General features: G+C 35.3%; 1 protein-coding gene across 1 annotated transcript in view; it reads right to left on the bottom strand.

Moving 5' to 3' along the window:
• Positions 1–938: 938 nt before the first annotated feature.
• The window catches only part of LOC150086880 (mitochondrial potassium channel-like), a 69,108-nt gene continuing 47,416 nt past the window's right edge, over positions 939–22,630 (bottom strand). The window contains exon 3 of the mRNA XM_090372308.1: positions 939–1,670. Coding sequence (XP_090228434.1) covers positions 939–1,670 — 732 coding nt within the window. The remainder of the gene's footprint in view (positions 1,671–22,630) is intronic.

The following is a 22,630-nucleotide window of genomic DNA, read 5'->3' as shown; positions in this document are numbered from 1 at the left end:
TAAGAATGTAGAGAAAGACACTATAGTGCTCTATGTTGGCAGCTATGATGTCTTCTGTGATTTTATCTTTGCTATTCAGCTTTGTAGTTTAAGTTAATATTTTGTTACAATATTGAAAAATTTTAAATTACTGTTTAATATTACAAAAAAATTGCTACAATTTACACTGGAAAATTGTAAATATCAAAAACTACTGTATAACTGTGCTTTACCTCACTCTTCTATATGCCATGATGACCTACACAATCTTTAATTTTTAATGAAACTTGCAAAATAATTAGAAAGAATAAAATCAAATCATAGTGTTATGCCAAACAATATACTGTATATATTAAACATTAAACCAAAAATTAGCAAACAAAAATCAGGTAAGTCTAAAAATTATCTAACTACAAAAATGGTAATCCTGTCTTTACTGCTAAGTCAGAGGTAAGAATAGTAGGAACTGTTCACAAAGGATTCCAGAAGCCAATTCCACAGTCCTTTCTGATGTCAACTACATTTAGGTTAATGAAGTATATTAAGTATTATACTCTTGGCAATGTATTCCAAAGCTAGCTTGCAGAATATCTGGATGAATTATAAGATGTTTTCCTGTTTATAAAGGAGAAGGTGAAAGAATCGTGGCCATTATAAAAGTCAAGGACTAATTCATTCAATATGCAGATGAAATTCCTAAAAAATCTTCTTCAGGATAGTGGTGGTGGGATCATGGACACTGCCCTTGATCCTTCTGCTTAAGCTAGCAAGCATACTATACCTTGCCTACTATGATTTTATTTTGAATAATTATTTTAAATATATATATATATAAAAAAATTATAAGTAATTATGCTGTATGTTAAAATAATAGTACTGTAATAACAAAATTAGTGGAGTGGTCCTCAATAAGCAACTATATATAAACCAAAGGATATTTTATTTACAGATCACATTTATTATAAGTCTTTAAAAAATTGCATAACTACTGGAAGTGTAACCACTACAGCAGCATAAACAAAAGCAACAGTAGCAACTGAATTTATTTTCATTCTCCATTCCAAATTTCTCTGTGCATTATTTACTAATTTCTGAACATTATCACCAATGTAAACAGTTCCTGGAGAGGTAATGTCTTCAATTTTACCTGACACTGATGTTTTCAGTGAAGCTACTAGTGCTTTAATTTCTTTCATTTCTTCAGTAATATTTGTATCCTGTTTTTGAACATAGTCAAGAATTCTGTCTGTCTGAAATTCTAATTTCTCAAAAGGCAATTCAGAGTCCTGTAAATGATTATCAGATAAAATACTTGGCTTATTCATTTGAAGCCCCAAGGTATTTTTTAAATCGCAAACAAATAATGCCATCTGACGATGCTGCATTTGCATGACATTCATAAGATCAGTGACCAATCCTTGAAGTTTACTTTGACCAGATGCATCTTCAACTATTCCTTGCAGTTCTCTCATGCGCAGTTGAGAACTGATATTAGTTCCAATGATACCTATCACTGCACCAATAACAGATCCAATTATAGACCAGTATTTAGTTTTTTCTGCTTGAAATCTTTCTTTTTCATGGCTTTCTCTTAAGGCTAAGGAAAGAACTGAAAAGTAATCTCGTTCTGCCTTTTCTAAAACTTGGAAATCTTCAAGCAAATGTTTTTCTTCTTTAATAACTGCATGCTCCTAATTAGAAAAAATACAAGTTTGTTTTTCTTCATAAGCAGAAGTACCATTACTTATTTACTAGTAAAAAGCATTCTAAAACTTAATAAATATAAAAATAAGAAAAATAATAAACTTAATGTTAAGTACATTCATTAAAAGCTTTTGGCTCCCCTTTTGCAAGAGTTTATTTACAAACAATTTTTAGTTTAACTTCTGTTCCAGGGAAATTAATGGAGGGGCTGGTTAAAGAAGCATTGCAAGATGATCTAGACAAGACTTCAGTAATAGCTAGGATACAGCATGGGTTTGTTAAGGAGAAGTCTTGTCTGACCAATTTGATTGGATACTATGATGTAAGGAACTGGATGCAAAGAATAATTTTGATATCATATATTTGGATCTTAGAAAGGCTTTTAATACTGTTCCACATGGAAGACTGCTGCACAAATTGGAGCAATGTGGCATTGGAGGCAAATTGCTACTATGAATAAAGGGATGGTTGAGTGGGAGAAGACAGAGTGGTAATCAATGGACACTGCGCTTCGTGGACTAATGTTATTAGTGGAGTCCCCCAGGGTTCAGTGTTCAGTCCATCGTTGTTTTCTGTATTTATTGATGATATTGATGATGGTATATCAGGCTTAATGTCCAAGTTTGCAGATGATACGAAGGTCGGCAGGGTTGTTAATGACAGTACGCTTCTGCAACAAGATCTAGAAAAGCTGAGCAGATGGGCTGAGAGGTGGCAACTGAAGTTTAACATTGACAAATGTAAAGTACTGCATATGGGAAGCAATAACCCCAGAGTAACATATCAACTGTGTGGTACTTACACTGACAGTGGTAGAGAATGAAAAGTACCTGGGGGTAATTGTGCAGGCATATATGAAGTATTCTGAGCAGTGCAGACGGTCTGCAAGAGTAGCCCATGGTGTCTCGTCAATGATATATAGGAATTTTTCTTGTAGGGATAAAGAGGTGATTATCCTCTTGATAAGGCAATGGTCAGGCCACACATTGAGTACTGTATACAGGTCTGGAGGCCTCATTTTAAGAAAGATGTAGAGCTGCTGGAATGAGTATAGAGAAGGGCAACAAGATTAATGAATGGAACAAAGGGTTGCTCTTACGAAGAAAGGCTTAAGTTTTGCAAATTACAGTGTCTGGAGACTAGGCACCTGGAAGGTGATCTGATTGAATTATAAAGCCTTGAATGGTTTGAGCATGCTCAGTGCTGATGGGATTCTTCCTCTTGCTCAGAATAATCACCTGAGAGGGCATAAATTCAAATTGAAAAAAAAAAAAAAAAAAAAAAAAGACAGTTGTAGAATAGATGTGCAGAAGTTTGCCTTTAGCCAGTCGGTGGTTGATTGCTGGAACAAACTTCCATTTGTTGTTGTAGAAGTTGATAGCTTAAACAGATTCAAGGCAGAGCTAGACAAACATTTGGAGCGAGTGGATGGGTGAAATGAGAAGGTTTTTTTTTTTTTTTTTGGCTGATGTATATAAGTTTGCTTTTTTGCATCATCTGCCTTTACTAATGCTAACAATCTGTTTAACAGTACAGTCGAAGCTCTTTATAGCAACCCTCTAACTTCCCAACATGTTACGTGGTTGGTCCCGACCAATTTCTCATTACTAAATACTATTTTACCATTCAGTATAACAAAGTGAAAATAAAAGTACTCTATAACAACCATAAATTTCTACCCCTTAATCTGAATTTTTACTTTTTTATTCCAATATACACATTTAAAAATGACAGAACACTTCAAACAGATTGAAGTAATTGATGAACTTGACTGTGAGAAATCATTTAAGATTTTCCATGCTGAAATGAATGTGAGCTGAATCTTGTGTGTATCGAATGGGCATTGAAGAATTTAAAAGTTCAGATGGATGGTTATAGAAATTTAAGAAATATCATGGCCTGTCTTTCAAAAAGTGTTTATTAGTATGGCTCCAAGAAAGCGGATAGCTTTGCCAATTGCAGATAAAATTTAGAGTTTGCAAGTTATAGATTGTGTGCATTCTAAGACTGACATCACCAAACAGTTTGGCATTGCTAAGAGAACTCTGTTCACTATTCTGAAAGATCGGAAAAGATTGAAAATGTACAGAAATCTGCTGCACCGAGTAGTATTCTAACACAAAAGGCAGAGTATCCGGATCTTGAAAAGGTACTTTTGGAATTGCTAACGATGATGCATGCTTGTTTGTTTGTTTGGTTTGATTTTATTGGCGCATTAGCTACTAAGGCTATAATGTGCCAAGACCATAATGATGCATGCAAAAAACGTTCCCATAAATGGTAATATTTTTAAAAGCTAAGGCTGAATCCTCTGCAAATCAAATGGATATTGAAGAATTTAAAAGTTCAGATGGATGGTTCGAGAAATTTAAGACTTGTCATGGCCTGTCTTTCAAAAAAATGTGTGGTGAAGTGCAGCTGCAGACACTGATGCTACAAGGAATCGAAGGAAAATCATTTAAAAAATATTCTGCTGACATATGACCACAATGACATAATTGCTCATGAAACTGGACTCTTTTTTTTAAATTGCTATTGGATAAAATGCTTGCATTTAAAGGCACGAAATGTAGTGGTGTTGATAAAAAGGCCAAACAACAAATTACCATTCTCCTAGAAGCAAACATGTCTGGCACAGAGAAGCTTCCTCTTTTAATCATTGGGAAAGCCCAGAAAGCCTCAATGCTTTAAAGGTTTGAGGACATTACTGACTATATATCGAGCAAACCAAAAGTCTGGATGCCATCACATATCTACGAAGAATGTATCAGAGACAGATTGCAGGATGAGTGAGAATAGAAATATTTTGCTGTTTGTGGATAACTGCACCCCTCATTGTCAAGTAAATTACCTGCGTATAATCACTGTCAAGTACCTACGACCAAATATGACGTCAGTTCTTCAGCCACTTGATCAAGGTGTAATCCAGTGTTTTAAGAAAAACTGCCGAAGAATGCTATTAAACAAAATTTTGCTATGTCTTGAAAGCAAAATTCAATATGAAATTGACATCCTGCAGGCAATGAATCTGTGTTTCTGCATGGGACAAAGTTGATGAAAAGGTGATCACCAACTGCTTCAAATGTGCTAGATTTTACTGCCTTGAATGATGCAATGTGTGAAGTTTCGCATGCTTCTTCCTCTATTAATTGTGAAGATCAGTCCGATAATATTGAAGAAATATCTGAGCACGTACATCATCACCTAAATTTACAGAAAAACTTCAAAGATTATGCAGAAGTGGATGCGGACATTGAATGTTTCAAGATATGCACGAATGAAGAGGAACTCATTGCAAAAGACAGAATCTTCTGAAATTTTTAGTGATGAGGATACTATTGTGGTTGAACAAGAAGTTTTATATGTCAATTTTTTCAAGTGCAGCCTAACTGCGAAAGTGAAAAACTGCTATCGTGCACCTTCACAATTCCCTTTTAAAACATGCTCTACCATTGAAACAGCATGTTTTGACAGATTATTTTAAAGTATAAAACAATTCTCTTGTTAGGTCTTTATAGGTAGCCAATGTAGTGAAATTTACAATTGAATTGTAACCTTACTGAGCTCTACAATCAATGCAAAATTTACAATCATAATTTTCTTGTTTAACACTGGAGGAAAAGTTATAAATAAGATTATACTATATTGTATTAGTAGAATTACATTAAATGTTCAAGCTTTTACTTGTTTTGTTGCTGATTTTATGATCTATTGACATAACAACCATTTTTCTCAATTCCTCCAGGGGTCGTTATATAGAGCTTCAACCGTATTATCCATTTCAAAAAGATTTTGAATGTTTGAGAAGTGTGTCAGAAAATCAGGTAATAATATAAGTTAAATTTATTCTGCAAGGGTGGGTTCAAGGTTGACCTGGATTCTCTCTTTCTTCTCCCCTAACACATATAAACCAGAATGACAGAACTCTGTGACAAATGATGGGAATACTGCCCTCATTCGCTGACATGTAGTCCTCCATTCATGCATTTTAGAAACATAGGGCAGGACTCTCATTCTGGGTGTAGGAGGTGTGGCTATTAAATAATGACACTGCGAAGCAGCCACTACACACCAAATACCACCTGTAAAACAAAGACACAGTAGCTGACCTTGAACCTTTCCCTAGTTGTTTCCCAAGTCACATTCCAACATGCTCATTTGCTTTTCATTGGGACGGATTTTCATTACCTTGTGTTTTTGCAGTTTGCTAGAAAAATGACACAAAATAATCCAACAAAGAAATAACCTTAACGTTTTGACAAAACTGAAGAAAATGCCAACTAAAGTTATGAGTTGTTACGTCAAGTTTATGAGGAAGATACTATGTGAAGAGCTCACATGGTTGAATGACATAAAAGATTTTTAGAAGGAAGAGAATGTAGAAGATGATGAATGATCAGGCCATTCAGTATTCATGAAAACTAATGAAACTGTGGACTGGTCAAGGACACTGAAACAGTTAGACATATTTTAAATGAAAACTTAGGCATGAGAAGAGTGTGTGCCAAAAATTTTGAATTAAGATCAGAGAATGAGAAGACTCAAAGTTCGTGAAGATGTTTTGAAACGAGACTTTGAGCACTTTCATGTGATGAAATCTGTGATGACAGTTGGCTGTTCCAGTACAATGCAGAAACTAAAGGGCAGTCAATCCAATGGAAGACAAAAAAAAAGGTAAAAATGTCAACAATGTCAAAATCAGAAATGAAAACCATGCTTTGTTTCCTTCAATATTAAAGGAATTGTTATGACTAAATATGTCCCACCAAATCAGACTGTCAATCAAACATTGCATTGAAAATGTGACAAGGCTACGTGAAAAATTCAAAGGAAGAGACCTGAATTGCCAAAGGATGGTTGGATACTCCAACAAGACAATGAGCTTGCCACTTTCTGGGCAGAGAGAGAACATGCATCATACTTGACCCTTGTGAATTTTTTTTCTCTTCCCTAAACTGAAAAGTGTAATTAGGGAAACCCATGTTCAGTCCATTGAAGACATACAGAAAAAAACATCTGAAGTGTTAAAATAGCTAACAGAAGATGACTTTCAGAAATGTTTGTGCTTGGAAGGAAAGTATGGAACAGTGAATGCAAGTCCAAGGAATTATTTTTAAGGGATAATATGTAAGATACAAAATACAGCACCAGAGAACTGAAAATTTGAACGTCAATAATCTAAATGAGTCAGCATTTATTTTTTTTTATGCTGGTGCCATAAAATAATTACAATAAGCACCTTTCATAGAGCATAAGCTGTTCAGGTCATTAAGGCTATTGACACAAGGTTAATGGCTAAGAGCAGCATCTTGCTGGTGAGAAACATAGCAGGACATGTAGTTTTAAGAAATGGAAAAACAGTATTAGGGGAAAAATAATTAATATTATTTTAATTTTGGATTCATACTTTTCGTAACATAAATTTTAGGTCTAATAAAATTTTTAAAAAAATAATGATGAGTGCAATAATAAAATATTTTATTGTTGCATTATATAAAATTTTATATTTTATTTGTATCTGCAAGCTCATTATTATTTATATTAGTTATAACATTAAACTTTACATTCAGATCATCTTAATTAAAAGAACAAGAATTAATATCATCAATATTAATTATATATAACCCACACTGGGAAAACATGTCGGATTATGGTCCATTCCCTCAATATGGCTTCACAATAAAATAAACAGCCCTAATTCGCAGGAGGCCTATGAGTTACTACCTATGGCAGCGGGAAGACCAGTACAATGGCAGAGGGTGCTCCAGGCTCAATCAGGCAGCCTTTGGACTTTAGACACTGGAATGCTTAACATTCAGTCTATGAGTACAGATTCATGCCTAGAATAACTATTACAAGAGCTAAAAAACATCAATTGGGACATCATCAGTTTATGTGAGATTTGAAGAAAATGTGAGGGTTTTGTGAAAAGTAGAAAATAAACATTGGCTGTACTACAAAAGAAGAAACTATTACAAAGGGCAGTGTGGTGGAATTGGGTTCCTGAGCAACAAAAAATTAACAGATTTAACCATAAAAGCAGAAAGTATTACCAAAAGAATTGCTTGCTGTGCTATTAACTAAATAGTCACTATTCTCTTCAAATTATTCAAGCTTATAGTAATACAGTCTGTCCTCGTATAGCACGATAGTTGCGTTCCTAGAAATCCTCGTGCAATGCAAAATCGTGCAATATAAACAACAGGCCCTATGGGAAAAGTAGGGTTAGGTGCCGACCACCGAAGATTGAACACACATTTGGAACCAAAACATTACCAAACACAATAAATAATCGGGTAATTTTAATCGTTATAAAATACTTACGTATTTTATAACGATTAAAATACGTAATAAAAATAATATTATATTATAATAAAGTATTTTTAGTATTTTTTAATACTAAAAAAGTATTTTTTACGAATAAAATACGTATTTTATTCGTAAAAAATTTATTATATTAAATAAAATAGTCGTAATAAAATACTTACGTATTTTATAATACGTAAGTATAAATTATAATACGTAAGTCGTAATAAAATATTACTAATGCTTTTGCTTCTATCGTAAGCAAACTTGTTTTTTGTTTGATTTTCTATCCAAACAGATGACAGCCGTTCCATCTCTTCCAATTCTTTGTGTCTTAATCTAATGGATTTTAATTACACTTTGAGTTGTTCCCGCTATGAAAGTTGTTTTTATTTTCTCTGCATTCTTTGTAATTCTCGGCGTTGCCTCATTTAGGTCTGTAGCACGTGCAATATCACACGGTCTTTCATTTCGCTCAAAGCGTTTCACAATTTCATATTTTTTCTCTATCGACAGAAGCGGACTGGCCATAAGCCTTACGGGGGAAACCACGGTGGGCCGGAGGTCGGTGTGATTTTGGCCATAAACCGTAGTATGAGGCCACTATAAATTTTCCCGGGTAAGAATTTTTGACCCAGTCCGCCTCTGTTTATCGATATTGCTTCTTTTTTTTTTCTCTCTGAATCTGCAGTGTCTTAGCCAGGACGCTTCCTTTTCACGCCTTTTAAGTATTTTACTAATTTTTGGGGAATAAAGCACAATTACAAAACGAGGAGGCACGCTTGATACACATAAACAAAGCTGCGCGCGTGTAGCAACTGAATAAATAACACCGTAAAGGCCGAGATAAACTATTAATTAACACCTCGCATTTTACTAAAGCACATTTTTGGAGGTTACTACCATAAAACAATAAAAACAATTTCCAGTTGCGTTTCTGCTAATGGAATCTGTTATAAACTGGTAGTAAACTCCATCTAATTGCATTTGCGATTATATCGATAGCTGGAATTGTGTTGGTTTTTACGTGATTATGGTGAAATGTGTTTTCCCTTCACTGATATAAAACATATAAATACATTTTCAGAATCTTCTTTATTCCTATCGTGTTGCGTTCCGTTGGGGTGATTCCGCGTTCGACTGCCATTTCTTGTAAACACAAAGGCGAATCGTGTATAAGCGAATTCGGTTCGTGTTATATAAGATAACGTTCCCCTATTTATAAATCGTGTATGATCGAATTCGTGTAATGCAAACACGTGTTATACGAGGACCGACTGTAGTGGCATGTGATGCAAGAAAGCAAGAAAAAAAAATTCACACAACCATTCCCTCTAAATGTTTGTCCAGTTCCTTCTTAAATTTATTTAACCTATCAACTTCCACAATGACAGATGGAAGTTTGTTCCAGCAATTAACTACCCGCTGGCTAAAGGCAAATTTCCACACATCTATTCTACAGCTGTCTTTCCTCAATTTGAATTTATGCCCCCTTAGGTTTGTAATCTGAACAAGTGGAAGAATTTCATCAGAATTCAGCGTGCTCAACCCATTCAAGGCCTTATACACCTCAATCAGATCACCTCGCAGGTGCCTAGTCTCCAGCTGCTGCAATTTTCAGAACTTAAGCCTCTCTTGGTTTGGTTTTTTTTTTTTTTTTTTTTTTTTTTAAGGAGCATTAGCAACTAAGGCCATATTGCTCCAGCAATATGCGGTGGTCATTCCCTGACCTTTCCGCATCCTCCGTATTTGGTGGTCACGGGCTTGAACCCCGGTCTAATCAAGAAGCGTGTGCTACGCACTGCTGCTCCTGCCCACCAGGCTACGGAGGTGCCGCCTCTCTTGGTAAGAGGATCCCTTCATTCCCTTCACCAATCTTGTTGCCCTTCTCTGTACACGTTCAAGCAAATCTACATCCTTCCTAAAATGAGGCATCTGGACCTGTACACAGTACTCAAGGCATGGCCTGACCATTGCCTTATACAGAGGGACAATCACCTTTTCCCTGCGAGCAAAATTCCTGTACACTTAGTCGTCGACTTGCGACCTATGCAACTTACGACCACAAAAAAAAAATTAATAATAAATCAGGAAGTCACTACTGAGGATACCCATAACTCAGGTGAGGAGGCACATCGATGACGGGAGGCTTGAGGACACCACCAAGCACATACACTCAGTGGCTTTCAAGCATCTGTTGCATGTGGTGTATTTATTAAAATTCTACTGAAATACCCATAAAATGTTTAGTAAAAGGAAAATGCCTTCATCTACATATACGCCAGCTAAGAAGTCAAGGAAAACTATTGATTTAGAGTGTAAAATGAAAGTTATCCAGCAGTATGAAGGCGGAAAGAAAGTGAATACAATAGCACGTGACTTGAAGTTATCACATTCCATGGTATTGATGATACTTAAGGACAAAGAAAGAATTCGGGAAGCTGTGAAAGGTTCTGCACCTATTAAGTCTACAATTTTAACCAAACAATGACAGGGACCCATCCATGAAATGGAGAAATTGTTGTTTATGTGGATGGAAGATTTAATACAAAAAAATACACCCATGAGCCTTCACACAGTGCAAGCGAAGGCTAGAAGTTTGTTTCAAAGTTTAAAATCATGCGTCGGAGACGATTACGCAGAAGATTTTCAGGCTAGTACTGGGTGGTTTAAGCGTTTTAAAAAAAGATTTGCTTTGCATAATGTACATGTCACAGGAGAAGCAGGAAGTGCAGATGAAGATGGAGCCAAAAAATTTGTTGATAGTTTTGATTCTTTAATCAAAGAAGAAGGTAGTATTCAACGTAGATGAAACCGACTTGCAATGGAAATGCATGCCTAATCGTACGTACATACACCAAGAAGCAAAAAGGATGCTAGGATTCAAAGCTTTTAAGGATCGGTTAACTTTGTTGCTTGGTGGGAATGCCGTGGGTTTTAAGCTGAAGCCTTTTCTCATTTATCATTCGGAAAACCCTCGGGCATCTAAGCACATCAACAAGCACACACTGCCCATTTACTACCATTCAAACCCTAAAGCTTGGATAACTCAAGCAATGTTCGAAGACTGGTTCATGAACTGCTTCATTCCCCAGGCTCGTGAATATTGTGCAGAGAGAGAGGTATCCCTTTCAAGATTTTATTGGTTATGGACAATGCCCCTGGCCACCCCCCCATCTGGACAACCTTCATCATGATGTTAGAGTGGTTTTTATGCCACCTAACACAACCGCTCTTATTCAACCTATGGATCAGGGTGCTATTTCAGCATTCAAGGCTCGCAATCTCAGAACGACATTCGCACAAGCCATCGAAGCGATAGATTCTGATGCTGATTTATCTTTGCGAGACTTTTGGAAACAGTACAACATTCTTCAGTGTATCAAGAATATTTCAACCGCATGGGAATGTGCAACAAAGAATTGTATGTCGGGAATTTGGAAAAAGTGTCTAAAATGTTATGCGAATACTACATTTGAAGGATCTGAAAAAGGAGAGGAGCTGGAAGTGATTACAGAAAAAATAGTTAAACTTGCAAAAAATCTTAAATTAAAATGTGAAATAGAAGACCTAGAGGAGTTGCTAGATTGTGAGACAAAAGAACTTTCAGATGAAGAGTTGATTGAATTGGAAGCACAGAGAGTGGCACAAGAAAAAGCTAGAGAGGAAGAAGAGAAAGAAGAAGAGGAGCCAGAAAAGAAATTCACTGCAAAGGGTTTATCAGATTCTTTTTCGCAAACTGAATAAAGCTCTCACCAGTTTCGAAGCAACGGACCCTAATGTCGAGCGATTTATAAAGGTTGAACGTATCATTCAAGATGATGTGCATTGCTATCATGAGATATATGAAGAAAAAAAGAAACAAACTGTTCAAACAAAGCTCAGCATGTTCCTCATCAAGAAAACATCTCCTACCTCAACCCAAGAACATGACCCTGATGATCCACAAGCCAGCACAAGCAAAAATTAAAAATTAATTTTGTAAATTTCATTTGTATTAATTTTTACATTAATTTTAGATTGTATTTTTGTGTTTACAGTACATTATGTACAGTATTATTTTTCACATTATGTACAATATAATTATAGATTGTAGTTTTGTATTTTTATAAACAGTATGAATAACAAACCAATTAAAATGTAGAGAACATTTGAATTTAACCTCATAGAGAGAGATAGCCTAGGCATAGAAATGAAGGTATGTACACTATCGCTAAGTAAAAGATAAAAACATTACTGTATTTAAAATGAAAAATAAAAGATGATAAAAATTTAAAAGATTATAAATAAATTATAAAGATGATAAAAAGATTAGAAAGGTCGTATGTCGATCTGGTCGACATACGACCAGATCGACTTACGACCTGTCAGTCAGAACAGAAGTCGGTCGTAAATCGACAACCAACCAATTGACAAAACCCCATGACCTGCTCTTGCAGCCTGTCTGCATTGTTCAGAAAACTTCATATCTGACTGCACAATTACTCCCAGGTCTTTCATTTTCTACCACCCTAAGTGTAGTACCACACAGTTGGTACCTTCCTCTGGGGTTACTTCTACCTATATGCAGTACTTTGCATTTGTCAATGTTAAACTTCAGTTGCCACTTCTCAGCCCATCTTTCCAAATTTTCTAGATCCTGTTGAAGTAGCACACTGCCATTACTGTCATTAACAACTCTGCCAACCTTTGTATCATCTGCAAACTTTGACACTAAGCCTGATATACCTTCTTGAATATCATTGATACGTATACAAAACAACAGTGGATTAGTGGAGTCTTCCATTCAACTTCCATTGATTACCACCCTCTGTCATCTCCCACTCAACCATCCTTTTATCCATTGTAGCAACTTACCCTTAATACCATTCTGCTTCATCATAGTGATGATGAAGTTGAAGAATTTTATGAAGATGTATTGCATCTTTACAAGCAAGACACTACCAGTCTACTAATTGAATTTGGGGAGGAACAAAATCTGTTCAACCCAAACTCATTCTTCAAAAAAAAAAAAAAAAAAAGAAAAAGTCCAATGAAAATGGATGTGGAAGAGCCCTCTTGAAAATACTAGTGAAATTGACTTCATACTGATAAACAATATTCACTGAATCTCAGTCTTGAACCATTTTAATGTTGGAAGACACCATCAGAGCAAAAATCAAAATTGAGTGTAAGAAAGAAAGAAATTTTTTGTCACATCAACTAAAGTGAAAATGATTGTTACACTAACCAACCATTGTAAAATCTTCAACACTTTAAACTAGAGCTGTACAATCATTTTTGCTGCAAGACTTTCCTGACAAAGACATTTCATTTGATAATGACAGCCGTTGGCACTATTGTAGATACTGCCTATGCCCTTGCATCTACTGAAAAACAAGAAAAACAAACTAGTATATCAAAAGAAACAATTGCCATGATGAAAAAGCAACAAGAAAAGAAACAAAGTGTTAACATAAGAAACAAGGTAAAATATGTAGAAATGCACAAGACCATAAGAAAGCACATAAAAGAGGAAATGCACAAGTTCAACACTGATCTTGTAAGAAGAACACTAAAGGAAATCAACTGCTAAAGAAAGCAAAATGAAAAATGATTACCCACAAGAGCCCAAAGTTTGCTTTGAAGTTGAGGATTCCACAACAACAAAAACCCAATAACAAATACTAAAATGAGTGGAAGAATTTTATTTAAATCTTTATAAGGATAAAGGACAACAAGTGGATCCAACACCAGATGCAGAAGGGCGGGGCCTGCACAAGCAGATTTGCAGGTTGTGCACCACACAAAGGCACCAGTTAAAGAGGGGCACCAAATTGGGTTTTAAATAATAATAATAATAAAATGTAAATATATAAAAAAATATAAGTATATAAAACATAAACATATGAAATATCTGAAGTAGTTATTTATGTAATAAATATGTAAAGGAGGCATTTTTGATTTAGTGCAAAGATATACGCGTGAGGCGTTAGCTGAACACGAAAACGGTAGAACGAGATCAAAAACAGCCCTTTACACACATATTACATATAAAATTTTTTCCATGATTGCAATAACTGATAATAAATTATAATTACATGAATAATTGACAACTAATAAGAGTAGGCAATTGATAGTAAGTATTTTTTAGTAACTGTATGCTGGTATCATAAAAATGAAAACATGTCAAACGAATTATTAGATTCAGTAATTCTTACAAATTATAATAAATCTTGTACTACACTTGTCTTGTATTAACCAAAAATAATAAAAAAAACTTAAATCAATACAAACTGATCAGTTAAATTGTTGATATTTCATATAATTTGATATTTGTGGTGGCCATATTGATTTATTTCACACACACCAGTATGTGAAATCCTTTTTAGGCACTGTTATCAAAAAGTGATATTTTACGCACTAAAATGTGTGCCAAAAATGAGTACTTTATACGTGGTTGTAGGAAAAATGTTATAAAATAATAATAATAAAATAATTTTTTAATAATACATTAAATTAAACAATTACGTTAATTTACATTATTTATGCAATTTTATAGAATATTTACTAATTACTGGTCACAGAGATTCGTTGAAAAAGAATTGCTGCTTTTTATCAGCACTAATTGCTTATTTTCCGAGAACAGAAATCCGTTATGAAGATGTATTGCATCTTTACAAGCAAGACACTACCACTATAAAATTGTAATGGGAGATTTCAATGCAAGAATTGTCTTAGGTCCTTACTTGATATTTCTAGTTGGTGAAGTAAAAACAAAGCAATTTTCTTTATTAAGCGTTATTGTTTTTGTTATTTAATATTTATAGTTGTTTATGTGAATTCCTATTCATTTTCCTCAAAGTAAGTAAAATTTTATGATTTTTTTCATTTCTCTCATTAGTTATAAGAATTGAAATTCAATTCGACTCAAAATAACAACAAAAGAATTACATACTGTAGTTCTGAATCTGACAATTTTTAAATTTTGAAAATTAATTAGTGCTTTTAATATAACAAAAATTGTCAAATGAGTAACATATTTTTCAGAAATTCAGATCAATTTTCAATTTTAGAAACTTAAAAATTAAATTTACTTTGAATGACTATAATCCCTTCGTTTTTATCTTGAGTAACTATGAATTCTCTCGTATGAAAAAAAAATTCCAAATTCCTGCTCATTAAATAATAAACTAATTCCTATTTACCCTAGATGTCTGAGAAAAAAATCAACAAAATTATCTGATGCTCAAAATAAAAAATGGAAGACCGCACGAGAGGAATTGTGCAACCAATTGTCTGGTTCTTTAAGCAAGTTCTTAGAAATCCATGAAAAGAGAAAGAAGACTGAAAAATCGCCATCATGTTCTGAAATTTTTCAATCATCTGAAGAAGGAAATGAAACGGAAGCACAAGAACAATGGAGTGTGCCATTAAAGTCCACTGTTATTCTTTCAGAATTGATTGATCAAAAAGAACCACAAAAAAACAAGTAGAACAGAAATGCAAATACAACAGAGTATTTCATACTACTACTCTTCCAGAATCGATTAAACAAACAGAAATTGGTGATGTTTCTAAAATTTTCTCCCAATTAGAAGATCCATGTACGTGGCCAAATTTTTAACAATGAAACAAAGACTATTTAGTCAAACATCCTCCTCCTCAAATAATCAAATGGGATTTTCCAAGAGATAATTTAGAAAGGAAATTTTCCACTTCTTATTATAGTAGGTTACTTCCAAATGGAGGAAAAGTATAGAGATTATGGCTAATATACTCAGTTTCTAGAGATTCGGTATTTTGTTTAATGTTTGGCTAATATACTCAGTTTCTAGAGATTCGGTATTTTGTTTGTATTGCAAACTTTTCGGAGATGGCAAATCGCAACTTAATAATGAATTTGGATGCAAAGACTGGCAACATTTGTCACATATTTTAAGTAAACATGAAAAAAGTGAATCTCATATCAAAAATAGTAGTAGTTTTGCTCACCTTCGAACGAATTTAGCAAAAAATATCACAACGGACTCTCGAGAACAGAAGTTGTATGAGACAGAAAAAAAGTACTGGTATTCGGTAATTGAATGGATAATTCACGCAATACAATTTTTAGCCTGACAATTTATAGCTTTCCATGGATCATCTGAACAGTTATATGAAAATAATAATGGTAATTTTTTGAAGTTAATAGAAACTTTTTCAAAATTTGATGCAGTTATGCGGAATATTTACGCCGTATTCATTTGGGACATCAAATTCAAAATGAAATTATTGAACTACTTTCTGATGCTATTAGCCAAAATATAATAGAAATGGTCAAAGATGCAAAATATTATTCCATTATTTTGGACACAATCCCTGATGTAAATTGCGTCGAACAAATGGCAATTATAATCCATTTCTTACATTATAATAAAGAAACAAGCACAAATGAAATCAGAGAACATTTTTTAGGCTTTTGTCCTGTAGATGACACAACTAGACAGGGATTGATTGAATTTATTTTAAGTCTTATTTATAGACTAAAATTGGACATTCAAAATCTTTGCAGACAATGATATGATAATGCCACTAATATGAAGGGTAAATACAATAGGCTACAGCAAAAAATACTGGAAACTAACTCTAGAGCTTTTTATGTTCCTTGCTCAGCCCATAGTCTTAATTTAGTCATCAATGATGCAGCAAAAAATACTGTAAACTAACTCTAGAGCTTATTATGTTCCTTGCTCAGCGCAGTGTTTTAATTTAGTCGTCAATGACGCTGCAAAAATTTCGTTTGAAACTGTTAATTTTTTCAGTGTAGTTCAAGAATTTTACAATATCTTTTCTGTATCCATGAAGCGATGGAGTATTTTACTTAAATATGTAAAAAAACTAACACTAAAACCATTATCTAATACGAGATAGCAAAGTCGAATCGAAGCGATTAGACCTTTAAAATTACAGACCAAAGAAATATATCTTGCTTTAAAAGAAATTGCAAATGATTCAACAAAAGATATGGACACAAGATTTCAGGCTAACACACTGATATCAAAATTAACATCATTTAAATTTATTTGTTCCGTTATTGTGCGGCATGATATTTTGAGTAAAATTAATGTTGTTAGCAAAATGCTACAGAGTCCCAATTTTAACTTGAGCAAAGCACTCGAAAATTTTAAAAAAATTAAAGATAATTTAAATGAATTTAGAACAGATGAATCATTTGAATCTATCACAAGCTGTGTGATTCAAATTGCAGAAGACATAGATATCGAACCAACGTTTCCTGTCAATACAAGAAAAAGAGGAAAGAAAAGCTGTTTTGATTACAAATCAACAGATGAATGCATTATAGATCCAAAATTAAATTTTAAAACATTCTTTTTTCAGTATTAATAGATTCTGTTTTAATGTCAATTGTGTGAGCGATTTAAACTTTTAGAAGAATATAATGACATGTTTAAAGTTATATCGAAATTAGGTACTATTGGATTGGGATGAAAATGAAATCCTAACATACTGTAAAGATTTACAACTAAAATTAACAGATTACTGAAATAAGAGTAGTGATATAGATGGTGTATCTCTATTCGAAGAAATAAAATCTTTGCAATGTTTCTTAAATAGAAACATGACACCCAAGGATGTTTTGAATTTTATTTATAATAATCATTTAGTTGATTCTTTTCCAAATATTGTTATTTCTTATTTATTTATACAGGGTGTCTCAAAAATATTGGTACAAACATTTAGGGGAGATAGGTAACATCTAAAGGAATGTGAATCGCATAGGAACCCATAACCGGAAACACCGTAAGTTGGTAGATGGTGCTGTTCATCAGTTCGCGAGAGGGAAAATTTCTGCTTTACTCATTCAAGCAGTAGTCACCGCACGAAGAGCATGCATCGATATACGAACTGTGAGCTGGCAGACATGTACCTAGTGTATGGATTAGCAGAGGGCAATGGACGAGCCGCTCGATGAATTTATGGAGAACGCTTCCCAGACAGACAGACATGTACTGGACCACCGTTTGTTTGCACGTGTGCATCAAAATTTGTGCGATTATGGGTCATTTAGAGGTAACAGGAGTAGTGTGGGCAGACCACATTCGACGCGAATTCTCGCCATGGAAGAAAGTGTGTTGAATGCCGTCCAGAATAATCCTACTACCAGCACACGTGCCATTGCCTCTGCCTTAGGAGTGTCTCATTGCAGTGTACAGTGTGTCTGGCACGACAATTCCTTACATTCCTTTCATCTCCAAAGGGTTCAGTTACTGCTCCCGAAGATCATCCTGCATGTGTGGCTTTTGCGCAGTGGTTTCTCCAAGAAAGTGTTCAAGACTTGAATTTTCCAGCCCATGTTTTAGTCACGAATGAGGCTTATTTCACTCAGGAAGGCTTATTCAATCAGCACAATGCTCATGTGTGGGCTCACGACAACCCACACGGTGTGCGCCCCCATGCGGCACAACATCACTTCGCAATAAATGTGTGGGCAGGTATGGTCGGTGACTGCTTATTCGGCCCATACCTGTTACCATCCCGCATGAACTCTGCTAAATATCGGATCTTTCTTGAACAAGTTCTACCAGGGTTACTTGACAATGTTCCAGCAAACGTGAGATGCAACATTTGGTTTCAACATGACAGGCGCCTGCCCATTATGGAAGGTGTATTCGTGACCATTTGAACAGGCGTTTTGGGCATCGATGGATTGGCCGTGGTGGACCCGTTGCCTGGCCCCCACGCTCACCTGATTTATCGAGGCTTGATGTCTTTCTGTGGGGGCCCTCAAATCTATCATGTATGAATCGCCTGTTGAGACGGAAATAGATCTCGTGGTGAGACTCGTCTGCGCTGCTGCTACTGTCAAAGAAACTCCAGGTGTGTTCGACCCTGTCCGCCAATCCATGCTGCGTCAGTGTCATGCATGCATCGCGTCTCATGGTGGAACCTTCGAGCATCTGTTGTAACATCATGTAAATGTTACAACAGAAATGTAAATGTTTGCCACTAATTACTGTCTTGTGTCATTTCTGCTTCTTGTGCCTCTGCTACTACTTTCCTGTGATGTTTCTGGTTATGGGTTCCTATGCAATTCACATTCCTTTAGATTTTACCTACCTCCCCTAAATGTTTGTACCAATATTTTTGAGACACCCAGTATTTGTCATACCAGTAACAGTTGTTACTGCCGAATGAAGTTTTTCAAAATTGAAGAAAATAAAAAATTATTTAAGATCCTCAGTGTCTCAAGAGAGATTATCTAATTTATCAACAATTTCTGTAGAAAGTGAAGTATTAGAAGAATTAGATTTAAGTAATATAATTAAAAAGTTTGCTAGTTTAACAGCCAGAAAAGTTACAATATTGTATTAAAAATATGTTAGAAATATCTTTATAATCATAATATAAAAAATGATATTATTTTTCTTGTAACTATTCATTATTTTTGTTATTAAAGCATTTATGTAGTGAAAGGTTGTTATATATATGTATGTATGTATGTATGTAGTTAGTAGCAAAGCTACTCTTTTTCGGGCCCGGAGGCAAAGAACACGTTCGGGCATCTACTTAATTAATGAAAATTGCAAAAACAGGAGAAAGCCAAAGATGCCGGGCCCCTAAAGGGCCCGTGTCTGGAGGCAATTGCCTTGCCTGCATACATAGTAGCTATGCCATTGTATGTAGCATCAACATCTTTCCTTTTTCCTTTTTGTATTTTTACATATCACCTGAGTTTGGCGCATTATAGCCTTAGGTGCTAATGCACCAATAAAAACCAAACAAACCAAACCAAATCCTTTTTGTCCTTCATAAACAGTGACTATTATAGTGCTTCTGGGTCTAGGGGCTTAAATTTACAGTTAGGTCATTGAAGGGGTGCAGAAAAGCTGTTTGCAAAAAAGGTGCCTTACATATCAGCACTGGCCCTGCAGAAGGTGTAACAAAAATTTTGGTAGAAGAAGTGGAATATGCTATAAAATCAATGAAAGATGGCAAAGTAGCAGGAGCCAATAAAGTCATTGTTGAAATGATGAAAGCTGGAGGTCAGCTAGCATGTAAAGCCTCTAGCCAGACTATTTTCAAAATGCCTTCTACTTAACAAAGTATCTGTAGCATGGAAAAACGCAGAGGCAAAATAAAAGGTGACTAAGCTTATTGGTAAGTGATTTAAAAAACCACTTACCAATAAGCCTATTGCCAGTTGTCTAAAAGGTTTTCACAAAGGTACTTTCAAGAAGAATAGGAACAACACTTGATGTGGCAATCCAAAGAACAAGCAGATTTCAGAAACAGCTTCAGTACAATGGATCACATGTACAATGGATCACATCCAAACACTGCAGCAAATTATAGCTACAGTGTTTGGATGTGATTGACACAATGAATACAACCTTCCATTACATATAGTCTTCATCAACTATGAAAAAGTATTTGACTCAATCACAAAAGCGATAATCAACCAAGGTGTAACACTTGCATCAATATTTTCCAATCAATAGATGAAAAGGCAACTGCATCGGTATGGGTCATGATAAACAATGATAAAGATCAACACAAAAAAGGCATCTGACAAGGAGACAATCGCCCCAAAACTATTTTCTGATCGTTTAGAAGAAATTTTTTGCAAGCTAAATTGGAATAATAAAGGACTCAAGATAAATGGAGATTACCTGAAACACTTACAATTTGTAGACATTCTCTTTTCAATGATCCAGAAGAATTGCAACAAAATATCGGAGAACTGAAGCATGAAAGCAAGTTTGGTTTGAAGATGAATATCAAGAAAACACAGGTAATGATCAACGAATTTACCAGATCAAAGGAATCATGGCTGATGGAAGTAAGAATTTATAAGAAATGAAAAGGTATGTTTACCTTGGACAAGAAATTTCAATATATGGAAAACATCATGATGGAACTTGAATGGCACATAAAATTGGGATAGCAAGCATTTGGAAAGCTTAATATAGATAAACTTTCCACTCTGTCTCAAATGAAAAGTTTTTGAACAATGTCCTCCCTGTCCCAACATATGGTGGGACAGGGAGGACATTGAATACCAAAACTTTACAAAGACTGAGGGTCCCAAAGAAGTATGGAGTGCCAAATTTTGCAGATAAGCAAAAGTGACTGAAAAGTGTGCATGGATTTGCCAACAAACGAAGGTTTGTGACATCATTGAAAGAACAAAGTGCTTAAAATGGAAATAGGCAAGTCACATATCAGGAAGAACTGATGATATATGGACCAAACAAATTTTGGAATGAATACTGCTTGATTCTGAATGCCCAAGAAAAAGACTAAGGATGAGTTGGATCGATGAAATTGTGAAAATTGGTGGTGTATACAATGGCAACAGAATGCACAAGACTGCAGTTGCTAGAAATGTGTTGAGGCCTTCATCCTGAAGTTGACATCTTCAGCCATGTCATCCTGGGTTGACAATGGCTGAAGATGATGATATGTTACACACACACACACACACACACACACACACACACACACACACACACACACACACACACACACACACACACACACACACACACACACACAGAGTTGGCTTTGCATTACGCCTACCTAATACTTTGTGGTGCCACCTTTTGCCCATAATACAGCCTGTACATGTTTTGGCATGAACTCCACAATGTATTGTAGGGTGTCCTGTGGTAATGCTATCCATGCATTGCACAATGTGTCCAGTAATGCCAGTACATTGTCAGGTGGAGGGCCATAGCACCGAATGTCCTTTCCCAGTAAGAATCCCAAATATGCTCAATTGGGTTGAGATCAGGTAAATTGGATGGCCACAGGAAGAGAGAGAATTCACTTTCGTGTTCCTTGAAATCAGTTAGCAACTTGCCAGCTTCTTGTCTTGTTGATAGAAGCTTCGTTGTCTTGTTGATAGATGCCAGAGTTGCTTGAATACACTATAATCATAAAGGAATGTACTTAGTCAGCAATGATAAAAAGGTAGGCCTTCCCATCGATCTGAGGACCCAGAGCACGCCACAAAAATAGTCCCCAAACCATTGCCTATGGCCTGCCAAATACAAACAGTGAATCCAGGTGAAATGGCCTCATGCTGCTTTCTCCAACAGCAGTTATGCCTATTGCATTATAGAGTCGGAAAATGGGATCCATCAGACTAAGTAACAGATTTTTACATCAGTTTTCCAGCGTTGGTGCTGGCATGTCCTTGCAAGGTGCAGTTTTTTGTATCTTGCAGTAAGCATGAGTATCTGTGATGGTAGTCAAATGTCATAGCCTACACAAGATAATGTCCAGTATATAGTCTGCCGATCTTGCCAATCCTAAATTTACCTGGGCCACTGTGCTGCTGCATTATGAGACAAGACGCATGATTTTAGCAGCAGTAAAATTAGGAGTGCCTCAGTCATCTTTATCGAAATTATTAAAATCATGTCACACATTAAACATTAATGTGATTAGTGAAACCAGAAAAAGGAAGCATGAAGGGAAATGACAAACAGTAGATGAAGCTCTGCTAGTTTGGTTCAAACAGGCCAGCTCAGTTAATGCACCAATCAATCGCAGCATTCTTCTTCAAAAAGCTAACAATTTTGCTGAAAAACTACAGGGACGGATGGAGGGCTGACAAGATGGAAGGAGAGGCATGATACTATAGTGGATTCCG

This window comes from Mastigoproctus giganteus, chromosome 4 (genome assembly GCF_048544385.1).
Source record: "Mastigoproctus giganteus isolate SK-2022 chromosome 4, ASM4854438v1, whole genome shotgun sequence".
Lineage (NCBI taxonomy): Eukaryota > Metazoa > Arthropoda > Arachnida > Uropygi > Thelyphonidae > Mastigoproctus > Mastigoproctus giganteus.
This window is presented reverse-complemented; position numbering and strand designations above follow the sequence as displayed.